Source organism: Antedon bifida, chromosome 5 (genome assembly GCF_963402885.1).
Source record: "Antedon bifida chromosome 5, ecAntBifi1.1, whole genome shotgun sequence".
In the NCBI taxonomy this organism is placed as follows: Eukaryota; Metazoa; Echinodermata; class Crinoidea; order Comatulida; family Antedonidae; genus Antedon; species Antedon bifida.
The window spans coordinates 7,055,723-7,073,575 of record NC_136230.1 but is presented as its reverse complement, the minus strand read 5'-3'; the positions used below and the strand labels follow the sequence as shown (position 1 = coordinate 7,073,575).

At 33.6% G+C, this 17,853-nt stretch overlaps 2 protein-coding genes across 5 annotated transcripts; one reads left to right on the top strand and one right to left on the bottom strand.

Annotated features, from left to right (window-relative positions):
- Window positions 1-176: 176 nt before the first annotated feature.
- On the bottom strand, window positions 177-2,772 carry LOC144842943 (uncharacterized). 3 transcript variants are annotated; one of them, XM_078699564.1, is made up of 3 exons: window positions 2,634-2,652; window positions 2,244-2,362; window positions 177-1,922 (listed from the first exon to the last, which is right to left on the bottom strand). In XM_078699564.1, exons 2-3 carry the CDS (start codon window positions 2,352-2,354, stop codon window positions 459-461), a joined length of 1,575 nt encoding a protein of 524 aa, XP_078555690.1. In that variant the 5' UTR covers window positions 2,355-2,362; window positions 2,634-2,652; the 3' UTR covers window positions 177-458. The 3 variants fall into 3 exon arrangements, with proteins under 3 accessions (XP_078555690.1, XP_078555691.1, XP_078555689.1); XM_078699565.1 differs by lacking the exon at window positions 2,244-2,362 and having other exon boundaries at window positions 2,634-2,772; XM_078699563.1 differs by lacking the exon at window positions 2,634-2,652 and having other exon boundaries at window positions 2,232-2,358.
- A 3,891-nt stretch (window positions 2,773-6,663) lies between these two features.
- On the top strand, window positions 6,664-17,062 carry LOC144842935 (EF-hand domain-containing family member C2-like). Of its 2 annotated transcripts, XR_013612201.1 has the most exons (12): window positions 6,664-6,781; window positions 7,026-7,365; window positions 8,296-8,519; window positions 8,699-9,058; window positions 9,390-9,528; window positions 10,083-10,248; window positions 10,644-10,786; window positions 12,255-12,451; window positions 12,728-12,861; window positions 13,257-13,547; window positions 14,843-16,294; window positions 16,448-17,062. XR_013612201.1 is itself a non-coding variant. In XM_078699550.1 (11 exons), the coding sequence occupies exons 1-11, from the start codon at window positions 6,740-6,742 to the stop codon at window positions 15,048-15,050; spliced, it is 2,244 nt and encodes a 747-aa protein (XP_078555676.1). In that variant the 5' UTR covers window positions 6,664-6,739; the 3' UTR covers window positions 15,051-17,062. The 2 variants fall into 2 exon arrangements, 1 of the variants encoding a protein (XP_078555676.1); XM_078699550.1 differs by having other exon boundaries at window positions 14,843-17,062.
- The last annotated feature ends 791 nt before the right edge of the window (window positions 17,063-17,853 follow it).

Sequence of the window (17,853 nt, the reverse complement as noted above, 5' to 3'; positions counted from 1 at the left end):
TAAGTATTCAGTACTGTTTAAAAGTGTAGCCTCCTGTAATATATTTTCCAATCACCCCTACCTGTTTGCAGCCTTCTTTAAAACATACAGTAGAACTTACTTTATCCCAAAATACTGTATCTGTAACTGTACACCAAAGCTTTTTGTAACACACCCCATACTATTTGTTTTATCAGCACCGACAGATTTTGTTGGAAAATCCCCCTGATCTATATACACCATATCAAATTTTGTATGCACCCTTAAATTGTTTTTCTAATCAATGATGCATACCTACTATTTTATTATATAGCAAACCTAAAATCATTTTTTTGTTGCAAAAATCCCTGCAAAATCTTTACTGACTTGTTCGGATGTACCATTTACCACAGTAATTGCAACCACTACCATTGCAGCTTGCAACTACTGTTACCGTTGCAGCTTGCGACTTCTGTTACCGTTGCAGCTTGCAACTACTATCACCTTTGCAGCTTGCTGACAAGTTCTTGTTTCTGCAACTCAACCATTTCACATTTTAACTTCAACAGGTGCATCTTTTGTGCATGCTCTTCTTCGGCCAATTCAAGCATACGTTTCCTGTACGAACTTTCACTTACAAAGTTATCATCCATCGACATATCATCGTCTTGAAATTCCTCTTCATAGAAATCTTCAAGTTGTCTTAATCTGTTGCGGTTTCTTAAATTTCTTCTTAAAGATCGATTCTTATAAAAATTGTGCCGATTTCTTGAAACTTTACCTCTGTTAAAAGAATGATTTGTTTCTGAGCCGTAGTTACGTCGTTTAGAGGCTCTGACTCTGCCAACACTGATACCTGATGAAGAGGCTTCAGGTGCTGCTTCATCAGCACAGTTGATGTCTCGCCAGAGAGTGTACTCTCCAGTGCTTCCTGAGGACTTAGAGGTTGTAGGTTCTGGATAATATGACGCAACATGATCAATTTTTGGTATCATCTGATTAAGAATCACTTGGTTTTGGTGTTGATCGTGATTAAGAATTACTTGGTTTTGGTGTTGATCGTGATTAAGAATCACTTGGTTTTGGTGTTGATCATGTTTAAGAATCACTTGGTTTTGGTGTTGATCATGTTTAAGAATCACTTGGTTTTGATCATGTTTAAGAATCACTTGGTTTTGGTGTTGATTGGTACTAAGACTGTTAGGTTCAACCACTTTTTGATAATCATTGCTGAAGTGAATTGGAGTTGGTTCAATGTGTATTACATGGACACCATCTGTTGGTCTGCCTGTTGGTTGATCATTAATGGCGTTAAGAGCAATCTTCTCATGATTGTCAGTGGTGTATTCTATTTGTCCAAATCCATTTGGTACCTGTTCACTATCGTCATCTACAACCTCAACAACATCTTCCAAACCAGACATACCAGTAGATCGGTTTTCGGCAATATTTAAAATAATCAAATCATCATCTGATGATGCATTTAACTGACTGTTTTTGTGCCGTGAGGCACTGGTGTCCACCTCAGTCTGAATCAACAAATCTTTCCTTACAGACATTTTAGCCACTATCGTTTCAATGTTTTTTGACATGTTCTCATCTTTAACGTTTTGAGATGACTGCCTAAACATTTCCCTTGCTAGATTCCAAATGTTAGCTTTGGATCTGGGAACTTTCATATATTTTTTGATTTGAATCTTAATCTTAGACCACATTCTTTTTAATTGTTCAACATCTCGGATGTTTTCTTTAAATTTTTCATTGTATTGCGCCCCAATTACTTTCCAGATTTGATTTCTTTTGTACACAGTCATTGAGTCGTTGTAGCGTATCACTGGATCCAGAAGATCCTTATGCTCTTCAACAAGATCAACCAAATATTCTTTTTCCCTGATAGTAAACGCATTCCTTCGGCATTCTAGTTTAAGTGTAGGATCAACATCCATGATTGAACGATTTTCAAACTAAACAAATAATAAAACAGAAATTGGATTAAAATGATGTATACAACTTTTCAAAAAACAACACAGATCAAGAATTTCTTAAAACCCTTCAATTTTTCAAAGGACTATTTATTAAGAAAAGTTTTAAATTTGCTTTACCAGAAATTTCATATGAATCGAATTAAACAATAAGCTATTTATTTTTTTAAAGATTAGCATATGAAGAATAATTAGTGAAAAATTGACTTGACTTAAAGTGGTTACACAATATCTTTATGGTAGAGTAGACAGAACATAAATTAAAATAAATAAAAAAATAAAAATACATACATTAAAATTTACCTTAAACTGGTTTTGAACTGAATCGGTTGATGTATTATCGTTGTATGATTTGGTTTGGTTTAAAAAAGTGGGTTTGCGTATAGAATGATATGCTTGCATTTCGATGTGCATGCGTAAAGCTGTGTATATCGTATAATAGATTAGGAGCAAAATAATAAAAGAAAAATAATTGTAAAATATGAAAAAAAGGAGTTTAGGATGTAGAAATAGGTAATATTTGTAATAGGGCAAAAATGTCGATTTTGAATGCGAGAAAAGACTTGATGGTACATTCCCAACTAGAGTCCTATGTTGGCACCTCTAGGCCTATACAACGTCATGAGGAATGTTATAGAGTTAGCACTCTATTATGGTTATCCCCCGAGCAGTTTATATTTGATGAGAAATTACCTTAGATGTCTAATGCTTGCCAATATATTCAGTTCATTGTTTGGTTGTATTTTTCTTTCTGAATCCAGAACAGACAACAGAATCTTTATCTTGGTCTTCACAACATTTAATTAGGGCATCAATTATATGCTGGCAAGCAGATTCCTTGTATTTATTAGCTGTGAAAGATAGTTTAAATGTTAACAACAACTTAAACAGTCAGCGTTAAAATGTATACAGTCAGTACAAATGGGTTCAGTACAAATGGGTACAGTAATGTAGGTGCAGACAAGAACATTTGGTGATATTAAAGGGTAGGTATAAGGTTATTTGTGTGTGTGTGGTAGTACGTGTACCACCTACCCTTGAACATTAAACACACATCATTATTGAGTCACTACTCAAAACTCACCTTTTCTGATTTTTTCTACAGCGCCATGAGCAATGAATGTTGGAATGGCGCTATATAAATCGAACGATTGATTGATTGTTCATAGTAGACTTTCCCCCAGTCTGTATTTATTTTTTATGTTAGTCCATCAATCAACATTTTGATTTTTGTCTGAAAAGGTATGAATAAAGGTTGCTCTGCATTCTTATTATTTCTATAATAAAGATGATACTTTTTATATTATTACAGTACCTTGCAAGCATGTCTGGATGTCACAAGCTATTGGTAGACATTTCTCTTTCTTTGGCATTCTAAACAAAACAAAAAAATCTTGCAAACGATATACTACATCAACTTCTACTGTACCTACAAGTAACAAGGATGAACAAATACAAACATTTTGAACTTTACTATAAAACATACATAATTTCATTAAATATTTCATTATTTTATGCCTATATGTTTTTAGGTTATTAATTAAATTTAATTAAACTGCCCTAACCTGGTATAGCTAGTATGTAGTAGAATGGTCAAGCTAGTTTAGGCCATGTATGTACAGTAAATTAACAAAGGCGCACAGTTGATATACTGTAGGTAGGCCTAGTCTAACTAGGCCTAAACTAAACGCATATTAACTATATACAAATTACATTTTTGATGTTCCGAAAGTAGCCTCCAGCTCCTCACTCATAAAACTAATATTTTAATAAATGAAGTGCCTGGACTGTTTCAATCCTTAAGAACATGCAATGAATAGCTGGTGGTCCAGGAAGCCATTTATATAATACTAATATGCGCCAGGCTCAAGGCAAATTTTATGGGACCAATCGACTTTACTAAGAGATCGTACCTGGTTTATTGTCTTCTTTCCGCGCGCTCTCTGTCGAAAACGAAAAAAACGATGTCAGACGCCTGGCTTAACTTTATACAATACATATATAATAGGCCTAGCTAGACTACTTATATTTATTATTTTCTTATATACGAAATGTTAATCTGAATCAATATAGAATGTATAAAAAAAACGAAACAATTTAAGCTAGGCCTTAGACTTTGGCTAGGCCAGCTCTAGAACTTACGAGATGGTCCGGGGTGCGATTTTTTTTTCCGTACGAGAGTTCCTCCATCGGTTCGTTTCGGACTCAATCGACTCTTCGGTAAGTCACCGATGCGTGACAAAAACCACAAAGACAAAACGTGAGCAGCTTTTTTGCACGAGTGACAGATTTATACATACTAGGCCTATACCATGGAGTACTATACTCACTGTATATATAATAATACATATTAATAGTAGTACTGAACCTCATAGTTGTAATATTAGGCCTAGAATTTTAATAATATAATACTGTATAGGCAGCCACAAACCAATGTATGTACCATCAGATTCACAAACAGTAAAACACACACACACAGTAGCAGCATTTATTTTGTTAGTCGTCACAAGCAAGGCCTAGCTAGCCTAGTATAGCCCTACGTGACGTGTACGTGTGCTTCAAAATGTAGTACATTTCCATCTACAGTACTACTTTTTATTTTAATAAAATGAAGTAGTAGGTTAGAAATTATATGTACAGTAACACTAACAGATGTTTTTATCAAGAAAATTACAATTTTCTTCAGGTTTTTAAGTGTAAACATTTGAAAAAAAATGTATACATAACAAATACAATACATAGGCCTAGTAACATGTATTCTTGTAAGTTGTAATGTATAGAAACACATGCTTGCTTATTATATAAAGCGTTTAATATTGTGTTAATTTAATAATTATTGATATCTTGGCCGGTGGAAATTTTGAATTAAAATGAACAAGTTTTTTTTTTATTAATTTCAGAAACCATTGGTATTGTTGACATTTTGTAAAAAAGATCAAATAAATCAAGAATATGGAATACAGAAAACCGATCTTCATGATAAGATGATAGTATCACATAAGCTTCCTGAAGAATTTGTTATTATTAAATGTATTTGTAGTCGTGTCAGTACCGTAAATTGAATGTTTTTACTTTGCATGTATTTTTTATGATTTTCCAAATTACATATACACATAAACAATAATATTAGTTATAGGCCTATAATTTATTTAAAATACTGCATTGTTAATACATAGATAATAAGGTACTCACTAAACACATACGTAATTTGATATAATATTTAGAATTCTTGTTCATTGCTGTTTTCATTAATTGTATGTCTATTGTTAATTACTTTGTGGTACAGTATAAATTTATAATTTGTTAATCTATACATGGCTTCATGATCTATAAGAAAAATAAATAAGTCCAAATAAAATATTAGTTCATTTTGCAAACTCTCTGTTATTTTTTTTTTCAACGTAGAAAAGTACTTAATTGAAATTTATGTATTTGTTTTATTCTTATAAATATAATGAATTTCCATTTTAAGTTCTTGAATCTAGACTCTTGGAAAATATAAGTTTTTAATTGTAACGATATATTATCATCCTGAAAAAAAAAACCAATTTTTGTAAACATTTTATTGTTGAATATGTTATTTTAATGTCACATAATAGTTATTCACTTTTCCCAAAAATTGGATTGGCAAAAAAACTATTTACTGAAAAAAACTATAATTTAAAGTAACAAATAGTCAAATTGTATGTCAGGCAATGGGTTTTGGTTAGATTTAACTGTTTATTTTGGGTTTTTTTTATAATTGAAATCATTTTTTTTTCTATTGAATTGAGTAACTTAATTAAAACTCTAAAATGGCCTATTATTAAAAGTCTGAAATCTTTATTTTTCATGATTGGGGATAATACATCTTTAACGTAAAATTTCCATCAGCCTACAATATAAATATTAAGTTAATGATATTATTTTAAAATGTATAAAAAACATACACTGTGCATAGGAATTCCTACTTTTGAATTTTAAATTCAAATCATCATGGCATAGGCCTACACAAGCTTGGCTAGGCTAGCTATAAATAATACCATAAGAAAACAGCCTCTCGTTCGTGACAAAAGGTCGTTCAACTGCAAAAAATAATATCTGATATGGCCTACTATTGGGTCGTAGACCTAGGCCTAAATATCTTTAAAATGCTATTGGGTTCTTAAAGTAATTACTAAGTAGGCCTAGTATTTATATTAATTAATGTCAATCAAAGTTCGTAGTGTAGATTCATTTTACTGTTTAAGAGCCTGTGTGTGAAAGTAGTAAGCTCGCGGTTTGTAAATTGTATTATGTTGTCACGCATCAGTGAGCTGACTTACCGAATACCGAAGAGAGTCGATTGAGGCCGAAACGAACCGATAGAGGAACTCTCGTACGGAAAAAAAAATCGCGTCCGGGGTGTGTGTGTGTGTGACGTGTGGGGGCCGGCCGGGGTCGGGCGTCAAATCAAAACCTTCATAAAAAAAAAAGTGATATATACTGCCCTCTGTTGTTAGGTATGTTTGTACATTAACAGTTTTATTTGACATTATTCTTGTGCATCTAAAATAAATAATTAATATATTATCGTGCATAATATACTAATCATTATGTAATATTAATTTAATCTTGATTGTTTTGAATAATTGGTTTAATAATAAAAATAAATTAATACTACTACTTTATTATCATGCTTTGTCGCATGGCAACCTCACCAACAAACTGTCGGCTGCTAGCATTTTCACAACACAAATTGTAGAGACAAACATCTGGCTGTTGAAAACATACAGAGAAGAAATACAAATACCTGCGATTTTACCAATTTAAACACAACGATGTCACTTCCATTCCTTCCAGGAAACTCGTTGAATTCAAATGTAAGTCGATAAGTGTTGATGTAATAATTCAAGCAGTCCACTACACAAATCAACATCATCAGTTAAAATCCGCGCACCTGACCACCACCACCACGCCGGGCCTCAACCGGTGGTGTCAGAGTAGGCCTAGGCCTATTATTATCAGTACATCACTGAAGTTAGATTCATTTAGCTGTGTGTGGCACACATCAATTATTTTTTTAATTTATTCTTGACAAGCTTTACCTTTTATTTTAACTTTCAGATTGGAAAAACAAACTTCAAAAAATCACATCAGTTCGACAACCGCAATGATGTTTCAATGTACGTTGGTGAACATAAACCTGGAATAGGAGGTCAAAGACTTGTTGGGCAAAGACCTAAGCCACAGCTCAGCAATATCCCACAAGGGGAAGGCAATGCAGCCCCAGCCTGGGTAGCATTCGACCGTCAAGTGATGAGGTTCGATGCTTACTTCCAAGAAGCAGTGCATGAGAAACGAGAAGAGCAGTACCGAATAAGAAAATGCAAGATTTACTTTTACTTAGAAGACGACTCAATTCAAGTAATTGAACCTCAGGTTAATAATAGTGGCATACCACAAGGTGATTACTTTTAATCAAATTGACTAATTTGAATTTTTATGCAACACTTGTCCCCCAAAACATTTTGTAGTTTTGTTAAAGCCCCCTTCCCTACGTTTTTTAGATCTAATTTAAGATCACAAACTATATATTTAATGTAAAAATAATACTATATGGTCCTATTGCGATAACTTTTTTCGTCTTTAAACGGTTAAAAATGTGAAAAATAAGTCGATTCTAATAATTATAGCGGCCCGCTATAAATCCCAAAATGCATTGCGCGCGGATTGATATTTTTGTTTTTCACCTGTAATTCGCCCACTTTTCGATCGATCGTGAGGCCAAAACAAATGGAAGACTCCTAACTTTTCAGCGAAAATACCGGGTTTTCCCCAATTTGCATCAACGGAGTCTGGCAAAAATAGAAAGACAATTAATGCAGCAACTATACAACGTCAGGCTAGGTATATAGCTAGCGTACGATGTTCGTACGTTACCGATGTTTACCAGCTAGGCCTACAAAACTAAGCCTAGCTAGGCTAGGCCTAAGACCGTCCACGAGAGGTCGATCGCCGCGAGCTACTTAGGTAGTGCATTGTTTCTCACTTTTTATCATAATTTACCATAAAACGTACATTTAAGACAAGGAATGACATGGTTTAATGTTTTTAAAGTGATATATATGTATTATTTTCCAAAAAACGTCCAAAATTGCAGGTAAGGGGTCTTTAATTATTAATTATTCACTCTTGCCAAAAACACAGAATGTATAAAATAAAATAAACAGTTAAATGTAACCAAACACTCCTTTTGATTTAAATAATTCTATAATATATATGATAAATGCGCATATTCTGATATTATTTCCACAAATGATTCAATATAGAATATTATATAGCTCACAATAATATTAATTGATAATATTGTATGTTAATGTTTTATATTCTTCAGGTACATTGATCCGACGACATCGTATTCCTCTACCACCACCCAATGATGACCAGTTCTACACGGTTGAACACTTTAATGTAGATAAGGAGATCACACTGTATGGACGCACCTTTAAAATCACAGGCTGTGATCAATTCACATACAACTTTCTACGCAAACTGGGAGTGCGGATCAAGGCACCTGTAGGCACTCCAAACGACCCGCACACTGAACATAGAAAAACTGTAAGTAGGAGGCTTATCAATTAGATATTTGAATATCTTCCATATTTGGGTAAAATGTCCCGTTTTGACCAATCTTTTCTTTGTTTTTATTATAATATGTAATATATAATTACATTTTATTGATGTCTTTAGGTGTAGAAACAACAAAATATTATTTTTTTATTTGTCTTTCCTTTCAGATGGATGAGACGCAGCAGCCTTTACGACCCTACGAGAAGGTTGACACCCTGAAACAGTTTCTTGACCATGACCGTCAAGTCTTGCGTTTCTTCGGGCTATGGGACGATAAAGACAGCATGTTTGGAGATGCTCGTGAAATGATTTTACATTATTTCTTGGCTGATGATACAGTTGAAGTTAAAGAGATCATTCGCCCGAATGCTGGGAGGGATGCTGCACCCATGTTCCTGAGAAGAGGTCGTCTTCCGAAGGCTGCGCCAGAAGCTCTGCCACAGCCTGGAGAGACCACAGGTCGAACAGTGCTTAATGTGTTTGGCCCGATGGGACATAAAGGAAGATATATTCTTGATAGTCTAAAGGTAAGAGAACTTTGAAAAGGCCTTAACTATATAAGATTTAAACTGTAAAGTTCTGATAAAGTATCAGACTTCCTTTTTATTATTTTTCTTTTTTTTTTTGAAATGATAAAAACATACTATTCTCAAATGATTACATACCTGTACTGTACATTCTTTTTCACTATCTTTTAATGAAATGTTTCATCGAGGCATAAAAATGCTGGAGCCCAAGCAATTGTTTTTGCAACAACACAAGTTTAAATAGTTCACAATTGATTGTACTGAATATGTGTCAGATTGTCATATGAATATTAATGAGGATTGTCTTCTTCTTTTTTGTTGCTATTATTAGACAGGTGCAGTTCACAGCGAATATTACCATGACAGTGATCTTTGCATTGGCACTCAAATCAACCTGTGGGGGCGCACTCTCACACTCACCGATTGTGATGACTTCACAAAACAATACTATTCCACTAAATATGGTGTCAGTAAGTACAGTAATATTGCTATTATATTATTAATTACATTACACTACGGTAGTATCAATATATTGTTATATTGCAAGAATTTGACTGAAGAATTGAATTTGCTATTAAATTAATAATGTTTATTTTATATTCATAATGTAAATGTACTGTCCTAACCTCCATCGTTTAACTGGAAACAAATTCTTTATTATGTACGTGGGACATCCCATCTGAAAGACGAGTTAATGAGAGTAAAGATCTTGTCTAAAGGGTCTTTCACACCAGTTCCGGTCCGGCGACGGAGAATCCAATCGAACGTCAATGTTTCGTTTTCTTGGGCTACGCGCATATCAACTGGTGCATAGCCGCGTGGAGCGTCGTGAAAACGAAACATTGATGTTCGATTCGCCGGATCGGAACCGTGCCGGAACATGTGTGAAAAGACCCTTAAGGATATAAAGAGTATGGTACAGGCAGGTGTCGATGCCTCTCATGCTAGTGAGATTCATTTATATGCCGAATTCATATCTCATTTGCTATGCTTGAATTGATGGTTGACTTTCTGTTTATTGTAGCATCATTCAAACCATTAAATTACCAGTCGTCCTCTGGAGAGCCAATCAACCATGAATGGCCGCCATACACTGGATTTGGATCTGAGGAGGATTCACTCTGTTCATGCATGGGTCTTTTACCTAAGCCTCCAAGGAGAGACTTTATCAAGTTCATGGAGAAAGACAGGTAATTCAACTCTCATAAAATCAAAGGCCTAAGAAATCCAGATTACAAAGTGTCTTCTATTCTTTTCATAAACCAGTAATTTAAATTCCATTTCAATTGGTTTTCAATATCTTGAAGCTAATGTGTACCTTTGGAAAAGAAAAACAAAGTAATTTATTAAAGTAAATAAAATATATTATTAAAGTATTTAGTTTGTAATGAACTAATACTACAGTATTTAAAAAAAACCTGTAAATTATTTTGCTTTTATAGCATTAGCCTAGATATCTGATGGTCTGACAAGGGATATTGTTGATTGATTATATAAGCTATATCTGTTGCCAAGCTCAATTAAAATAAATTGAATGCAAACCCAATTTGTTTTACACATTGAACACCACTTCTTTCGTTTATAGACATGGCCTAGAGAGCAATGTGTTACGCTTTGTTGCTCGGTTGGACACCAACAAACCGATCGATGTTGACCGACGATTCATCATCTCATACTTCTTGTCAGATGATACAGTTGCTGTGTTTGAACCACCTGTGAGAAACTCAGGTAAGGCACAACAGTAGCATTAATCCTTGATTGTCACCTCATGATGGTAGCTCTAGGCCAGCGGTTCTTAACAGCCGGCCTGCGGGCCAGATGCGGGAAATTAAAGTAAACAGTACCTTCAATTTGGCCTTCCTCCTGACGTTCACATTGAACGCAAATGTTATCTTAGTCGGTGCCTTCGAGAAAAAAAGTTTTGCCGTTTGCTAGCGCGCTATGGGAGTGTCATTTCCGGCCAACTAAAGGTGCCATTTATCATTAATTTTACGTGTGACGGTACCATTTCCAGCCATCTAGGGGTGTCATTTAACTAAATTCTCTTCATCACAGGCCTGTTGCTCAAATATTGCAGTACGCTCTATCTGACCTGCGAGATTATTAATAAATTACAATTTCGGCCCACACTACAAAACTGTTGAGAACCCCTGCTCTAGGTATTGCTTTAAGCCTGTTTTCCACTAGACAAATTTAGTCGTGCGAAGCCCAATGTCTTGGCATAGAAAAAAATAGCTGCTGAGCTGTTCGATTTGCTCATGAACATCTGACAAACTCATTTCCTGAGCTATGATTGGTTCAGAAATAGAAAAACAGTTTATAAAATATAGATTTGCATTTAAATTGTTCTACAATAAATATAAAAACCATTAAGGTATTAATAATTCATCTGCTAATATCTCGTCAAAATTAATTTGTAATACAATTTCTCAATTCGTTTTTAGGAATATTTTGACCAACTAAAGCTGAATAAGTTTAAATTGATAGATTTAATAATAAAAGAGTAATAATAGTCTATTTTAATAATTGATAAAATATATTAATAATTCACTTTAAAAGGGGTAATTGCCCTTGGCTCGGTGCCAATATACTTTTTCAATCTTTTCATGAATATTAATTTTAATTACAAAATAATGTAATTTATTGGTGTTGTCACTGTATAATGCATCATTAATAAAGGATTGTTGAATTATTTAATTATCTTTACAGTGGCTAATCACAACTGATTAGTTAAGTATTAAATGATTGACCTGAAGTGCCTTCTTAAAACAGAGAAATATATTTTGCAAGTGTTGATTCTGTCACACAATCTTTCAACATGTACTATTTCTTTATTTTAAAAACCACAACCAACAGCAAGCAAATTGGCCAATTTTAGGGTCCACTTGTCGGTTTTAAGCTCTGCCTACACAAATCTGAATACCAAATATGGTAGTGATATGACATCATCGTGTACAGAAATGGGCACATAACATTTTTTGTCACATTAATTGTGATAGTGTAGATAGAGCTTTAGGCATGGTTCTGATTCACAACAGTGTTTTTCTTATGGCCAAATGATGCCACATCCACTTTGTATTAAGTCAGTTCAGAATGCATGAGATATTCCTAACCTGTTGGATACTTGTGCAGAACAAATAATGCAAGTATTTTTAAACTTCACAAGCGTTATTGATATGAATCTTGTTCTTCCTAGGCATAATTGGTGGTAAATTCCTGGAACGTAACCGAATCAAGAAGCCTGGCCAGCCTCTGTTTGGCACTCATCTGTCAGAGTACTACACCACTTCAGATCTGTATGTTGGTAGCCGTGTGAATTTCCACAACCATTTCTTCATACTGATAGAAGCTGATGAGTATGCATTTAGATATATGGAAAAACACAACGAAGATGTAAGTTATTTTCAGCAGAGTTGCAGGTATCTATTGAATGCAGTATGTGCCACCTAGATTACAAATCATAAAGTGTATAAATCTGCCCCTGATTCCCCGCCTCCCCCCACCCTCTACTTACTATACTACTGTAGTATGCTAGATTCTAAATCCAGATTTGGTTGCAAAAGCTAAACTCCAGTTTAGCCACTACCATCCAATGTATAACAAATTTGTTTAATATTCCAAATCACAATAAAGTTATTATATTAATAAATCAAAACATTTGTTTCACAGTTTTCAGTATCGGATGTTGAAAAAATAATTACCAAACTGAAGGGTATTGCTGGACGTGAAAAAGACCGTGTTAAGGAATTCTTCAATCGCAACGATCCTCAGAATACAGGAAAATTAGGTTATGATCAATTTAGGTAAGTGACACTTTGAGCAGTATTTCGCAACTTCTTTTTTCTCAACCTACTGCACAGAGTTTTACGGGAATTCATTAGAAAGAATGAGTAAAGTTGTTTAACCAGGCTGGAAATGCGAACAGTGTTACTGTAGTTGTCTAAACTTAACGAGTCACAACATTTCATGATGAAGCAGAAGGTCACAACATATTATTATTCATTATTTATAAAGCGCATTTCCAGAATATCAAACAACATACACAAAAATAAATAAAAATGCTAGTTAGAGAACAAATACGTTTTTAGTTGTTTCTTAAAAAGACGAGAACTAGGAGCCTGTCGGATATCCAAAGGGATGCTGTTCCAAAGTGTTACTAGTAAAAATCATTCATGTTTGATGTTGTTTCATCTTTCAGAAATCTAATGGTGCAACTCGGTGGCAGCCAGCTTGCTGAGCATGAGATCATGACTCTAGCTCGTTTTTACTGCGACACACAAGACACCAAGATTGACCTCAACACACTAGTGTCCATTGTTCAGGAGCAACTGAGAAAGAACAACTTTGAGAACTTCACTAAACTGACTGAAGGATTTATCCATCATGATACTGACAGGTCAGGGTTCATTGACCCTGATCAAATTAGAAGTACTTGTCATGCTTTCCACGTACCCATCCCTGATGACCTGTTGAGGGCGGTGCTTTCAAGGTATGTATTCCATAGATATTAAATTACCATGAATGGATCTACCGAATTTAATCAAGAAAGATTTAATCTTAGCTTCCAAATATTATTGAAATCCAAAAAATGTAAAATTCCATATTTTTACCTAAATTAGAAAAACTATGGGTTGGAGCACTTTGTTTAATTATATATCCTAACATTAATATTTCCAAGAACAGGGGTCATTATCAAATTTCTTTGAAATTTATGCCCTCAAAATCAAAAGCTTGAAGAATTTCATTTATTGAATTTGGCAGAGGGTTTCAATGAACCCGTAACCTCACTGGTATACCGCCATTGAACAGCGCATTTTGTTTACTTATAATGATAACAGTTTTCATATTAATAATAAAATACATTACTGCCATGGGCTAATTAATCAATCATAAGTGATATTTATAGTACTGTTACCTCTTGTAAAATGATGTACAGAAATGATTAGGAAAAGTGCAATGACAAACAGTCAATATGAAAGTACTAGAATGTTTGTAGTGGAGCTGTAGCTTGGTGGTTAACATACAAGACTTGCCTTCAATCCTGTATTATTAGTCAGGTCTCGGGTCCATTTACTTCTTATCAGTACTTCTATGAATGAATGATTAGATGGGAACACGAACGCTAGTTGGTACCCAGTACCGTTTTAATCGTATGATTAATCGGGAAAACACCTCACGACGTTGACATGCCTTTATTCCTGAGGTCTAGTGTTCAATCCTGACCTAGTGCCAGTGTTGTAATTCACTGGTGGACTCAACTCCCTATCCTCAAATAAGACTTATTGTGAGCATGTTACAGTTTATCATTCCTTGGTGAGATACAGTATTTGCTGTAGGATGTGTATTTTCTTGAATGAATGTGTATATTTTAAGGTTTTTCATTCTAAACGGGTAAGAAAACTGTCATATGCGCATAAATTATAATCCATGCATAATGTATGCATGAGTTTGAGTCGTTCTTCAGATCTGACAAATTAATAACAGTTCAAACGCCTTTCTTGGCATTAATAGGACAATCAAGACTGATTAATTAATATGCAGAAAAAAATGAAAATTGAAAGGGTATGAAATCATAACAAAATGCTTGAGGGCGTTCATTTTTTGCTTATACACGTCAGTGCCTTCTTGATGTACTGACGTGTATAAGCAAAAAAAGTTGTAAAGCTATTTATAAAATCATTGCGCTTGTTTACACTTTGTAACAAATTTTAAGGTACGTCATTTTTAGGGACGTCATCACGCTTGACCATTTCCTTCTATTTCATCAATTTGATTTTCTTACAGAATGAACATGAATGAGCAAGGACAAGTAAACTTCAACGCATTCACGCAATACTTAAACTGGCAAGATCATGCGGTGAGCGCAATGAAGTACACAGCGCCCCCTGTCAAATTCAATCAAGACTGGAAACCACTCAACACACAAGATTCAGTCATGACCGTTAATTACGTTGCTCTTCTTCAAGTAATCTTTCCAGATAGTACACAATGAAAAAGTTTATAATACAAAGATAAATTAATTTCATGAGAAACACAACATTTTTATAAATTGGCTTAAAATTTGTTATTATACATAAACCACTTTAATATAAAAGAACTGTATATAAATCGTAAATAAAGAGTGCAACTATTATACAAAAAGGTCCCCTGTAAATATTTTACTTTTCTAAGGGAACTGGGGTGGACATTCTGGGCAGGCTGATTCATTGGCTAAGCCTTGTGTATGTGTTAAGTTAAAAGTACAATTTGCATAACTATTATATGTCTTAAAATTACTTGGGATTTTTTATTTACTTTCATGATACTATTTTTAATGAGCTCTCCCATTCCTTACCATTGTTGCAGTCAAATATTGCTATATTTATCACACATTAGGCCTACATGGCAATTGTTACCTTTGAGCCATCAATTGTTGCCTCTCTCATTGTTAAACACACTCTTTGCAAAGAAAACAAACAAAATGTGATTAATTAAAAAAAAATGCCTTGACAGTATGTATCGTAACCTCCCAGAAGCATCTGTCGCCCTCTGTTGTGCAGTAGAAGTTGTAATCTACACAAATAAGATTTACGTATTAGCCAATGGTAAGATGCATACAAATTGTGCTAATTGTCTCCTATAGTTTTATCCCAATATTCTTTTATAACAGATATTTTAATTATTGTTGATGCCCATTTACGATCGAACTAAAATTCTCTGTGCTTTTAGCACATGTTTTATTTATAAGCAGGAAACAAATTTATCATTTTACTGTTGAATGAATGCATTTGAGAAGTTGCTGAAATCTAGACATATTAGTCAAATTTTAATGGTTATCTTTTCTGATAAAATACTCTTCCACGTACTCTAATAGCTAATGTCTCCAGTTGAATCAATCAATTCTCACTTGTAATTGTGCATCGTCTCCTAGTGTGTCTTATATCGACTAGAGCTAAAAATTGAATAAAATCACAATGTATTCAATACTCCATCTCTACACCAAAAATATACTATGGATTATAAATATTTGATTATAATAATTATATTGACTGTGATTTTTATGAATTCACAATAACTATTTTGATGTCTTCATCTATGTAACAAAAATATTACATTAATATTGATTGTCTACTGATATAGATACTGTATTGTTTGAAATGAAAAATATTTATGATTTAGTAAATTTGAATGCAAAATACAATATTTGCACTGTAAAGTGTACTTAAAGTGTAATAATGTAGATATTCTCCCACTCATGTTTTACATACATTCTAAAGCTCTGTCTACACTATCAAACTAGTTTGACTAGTGCCCAAATATGGTAGTGATGTGCCCAAATGTGGTAGTGATATGACATCATCATGTCCATATATGGGCACATCACATTTTTTGTCACATAAAGTTTGATAGTGTAGACAGAGCTTTCGCTAACTAGGGTAAGGATTTAAACACATACTTAACAATTGAGGTCTTTATTAAGACTGTGTTTACATGGTATTCTAAAAGCTTTTATTTATTACTAATTAGACACTCTTCAATATTGAATGTTTACGGTACAGTAGTTTGAACAAGTTAACAGTTAAAGAAATGATATTTTATACTGTACCATGATTTGGCTTGCTCCATACAATACTCCAAAAGAATTTGTCTTGCACCAGTGTTGAACCAAATAATAATATTTCACTTCTTTACATTACAAGATATTTTATAGCTTAATGTCATTAGTCAAATATATTTTTTACTTTATAAATAAAATAATAGACTCCACTCGTAGAAGCCTTATGAGATGTCTTCATCAACGTGCCTTGACTAAATCGTTTGACTTTAACCTTTAAAACTAAGGTTGTGGTATATTATCTCTCTCCACCTAAAGCCAAATATTTCTAAATATATACATAAATAATAATTTGTGAGTAAAGTTTAACAAACAATTTAATGAATATGTATACAGTTTAGCACACAAAAAATCTGTATTGTAAATGTCACTCGTTTTAATTGTGTAAATATATTGTGAGATAAGACTAATGTTGTTGTCTACTATGCTTACTTGGTTCTTACTATATGCATAAAGATACACATGTGACGCTGTATTACATAATTTATGATATATAAATACAGTACAGAGAATCGGATGGGTTCTTAAATGTATGTGGTCCATAAATGCATTTTTATAATCTAGTATTATGATGATATATCTCATCTATAGCTCATCTTTCTGGCGTCTTCATTTTATTTCAGTTCAATCAATTATAAAATAACAGGAGCATACATTAAAAAGGGTACAAGAAAATATTAACTGAGAATAACCCAAGAAAGTTCAATCAAAAACAAACTTATTTCCATTGGGGTCCTCAATCCCCTGCGGCTGTGGTGGGGGTTCCTCCTGCTACTGTGATAGATGCATTTAGATTAGTGGAAAAGTTCTAGTGTCTAAACATAGTCCTACAAGTATTTAAACTAAAATAAATTGTTTGTATAAAACTAGAGCTGTTTAAACTAATACAGTCCCATTATACTGTACGTACAATTTAGGACATGCAATAGATATTTTTTTTTCTGATGAAGAACAATTCCATTTCAAGTTTGATCTTTTTCATCTATCCGAGACAATTTTCCTGTGCAATACTTTTTGGAACACTTTGCAATTTCAAATCACAAACCAAATTGATGGATCCATGTGTTACCATGACAAGAATGTAGAACTAAGAGTAAACAATGTGTTGAGAATTGTCATAGATACATTGGTTGTACGCGGAGAATAATTAAGTATTAATAGTCTGAAACAAGTCGGCATTAATCCAACACATGAAATCATG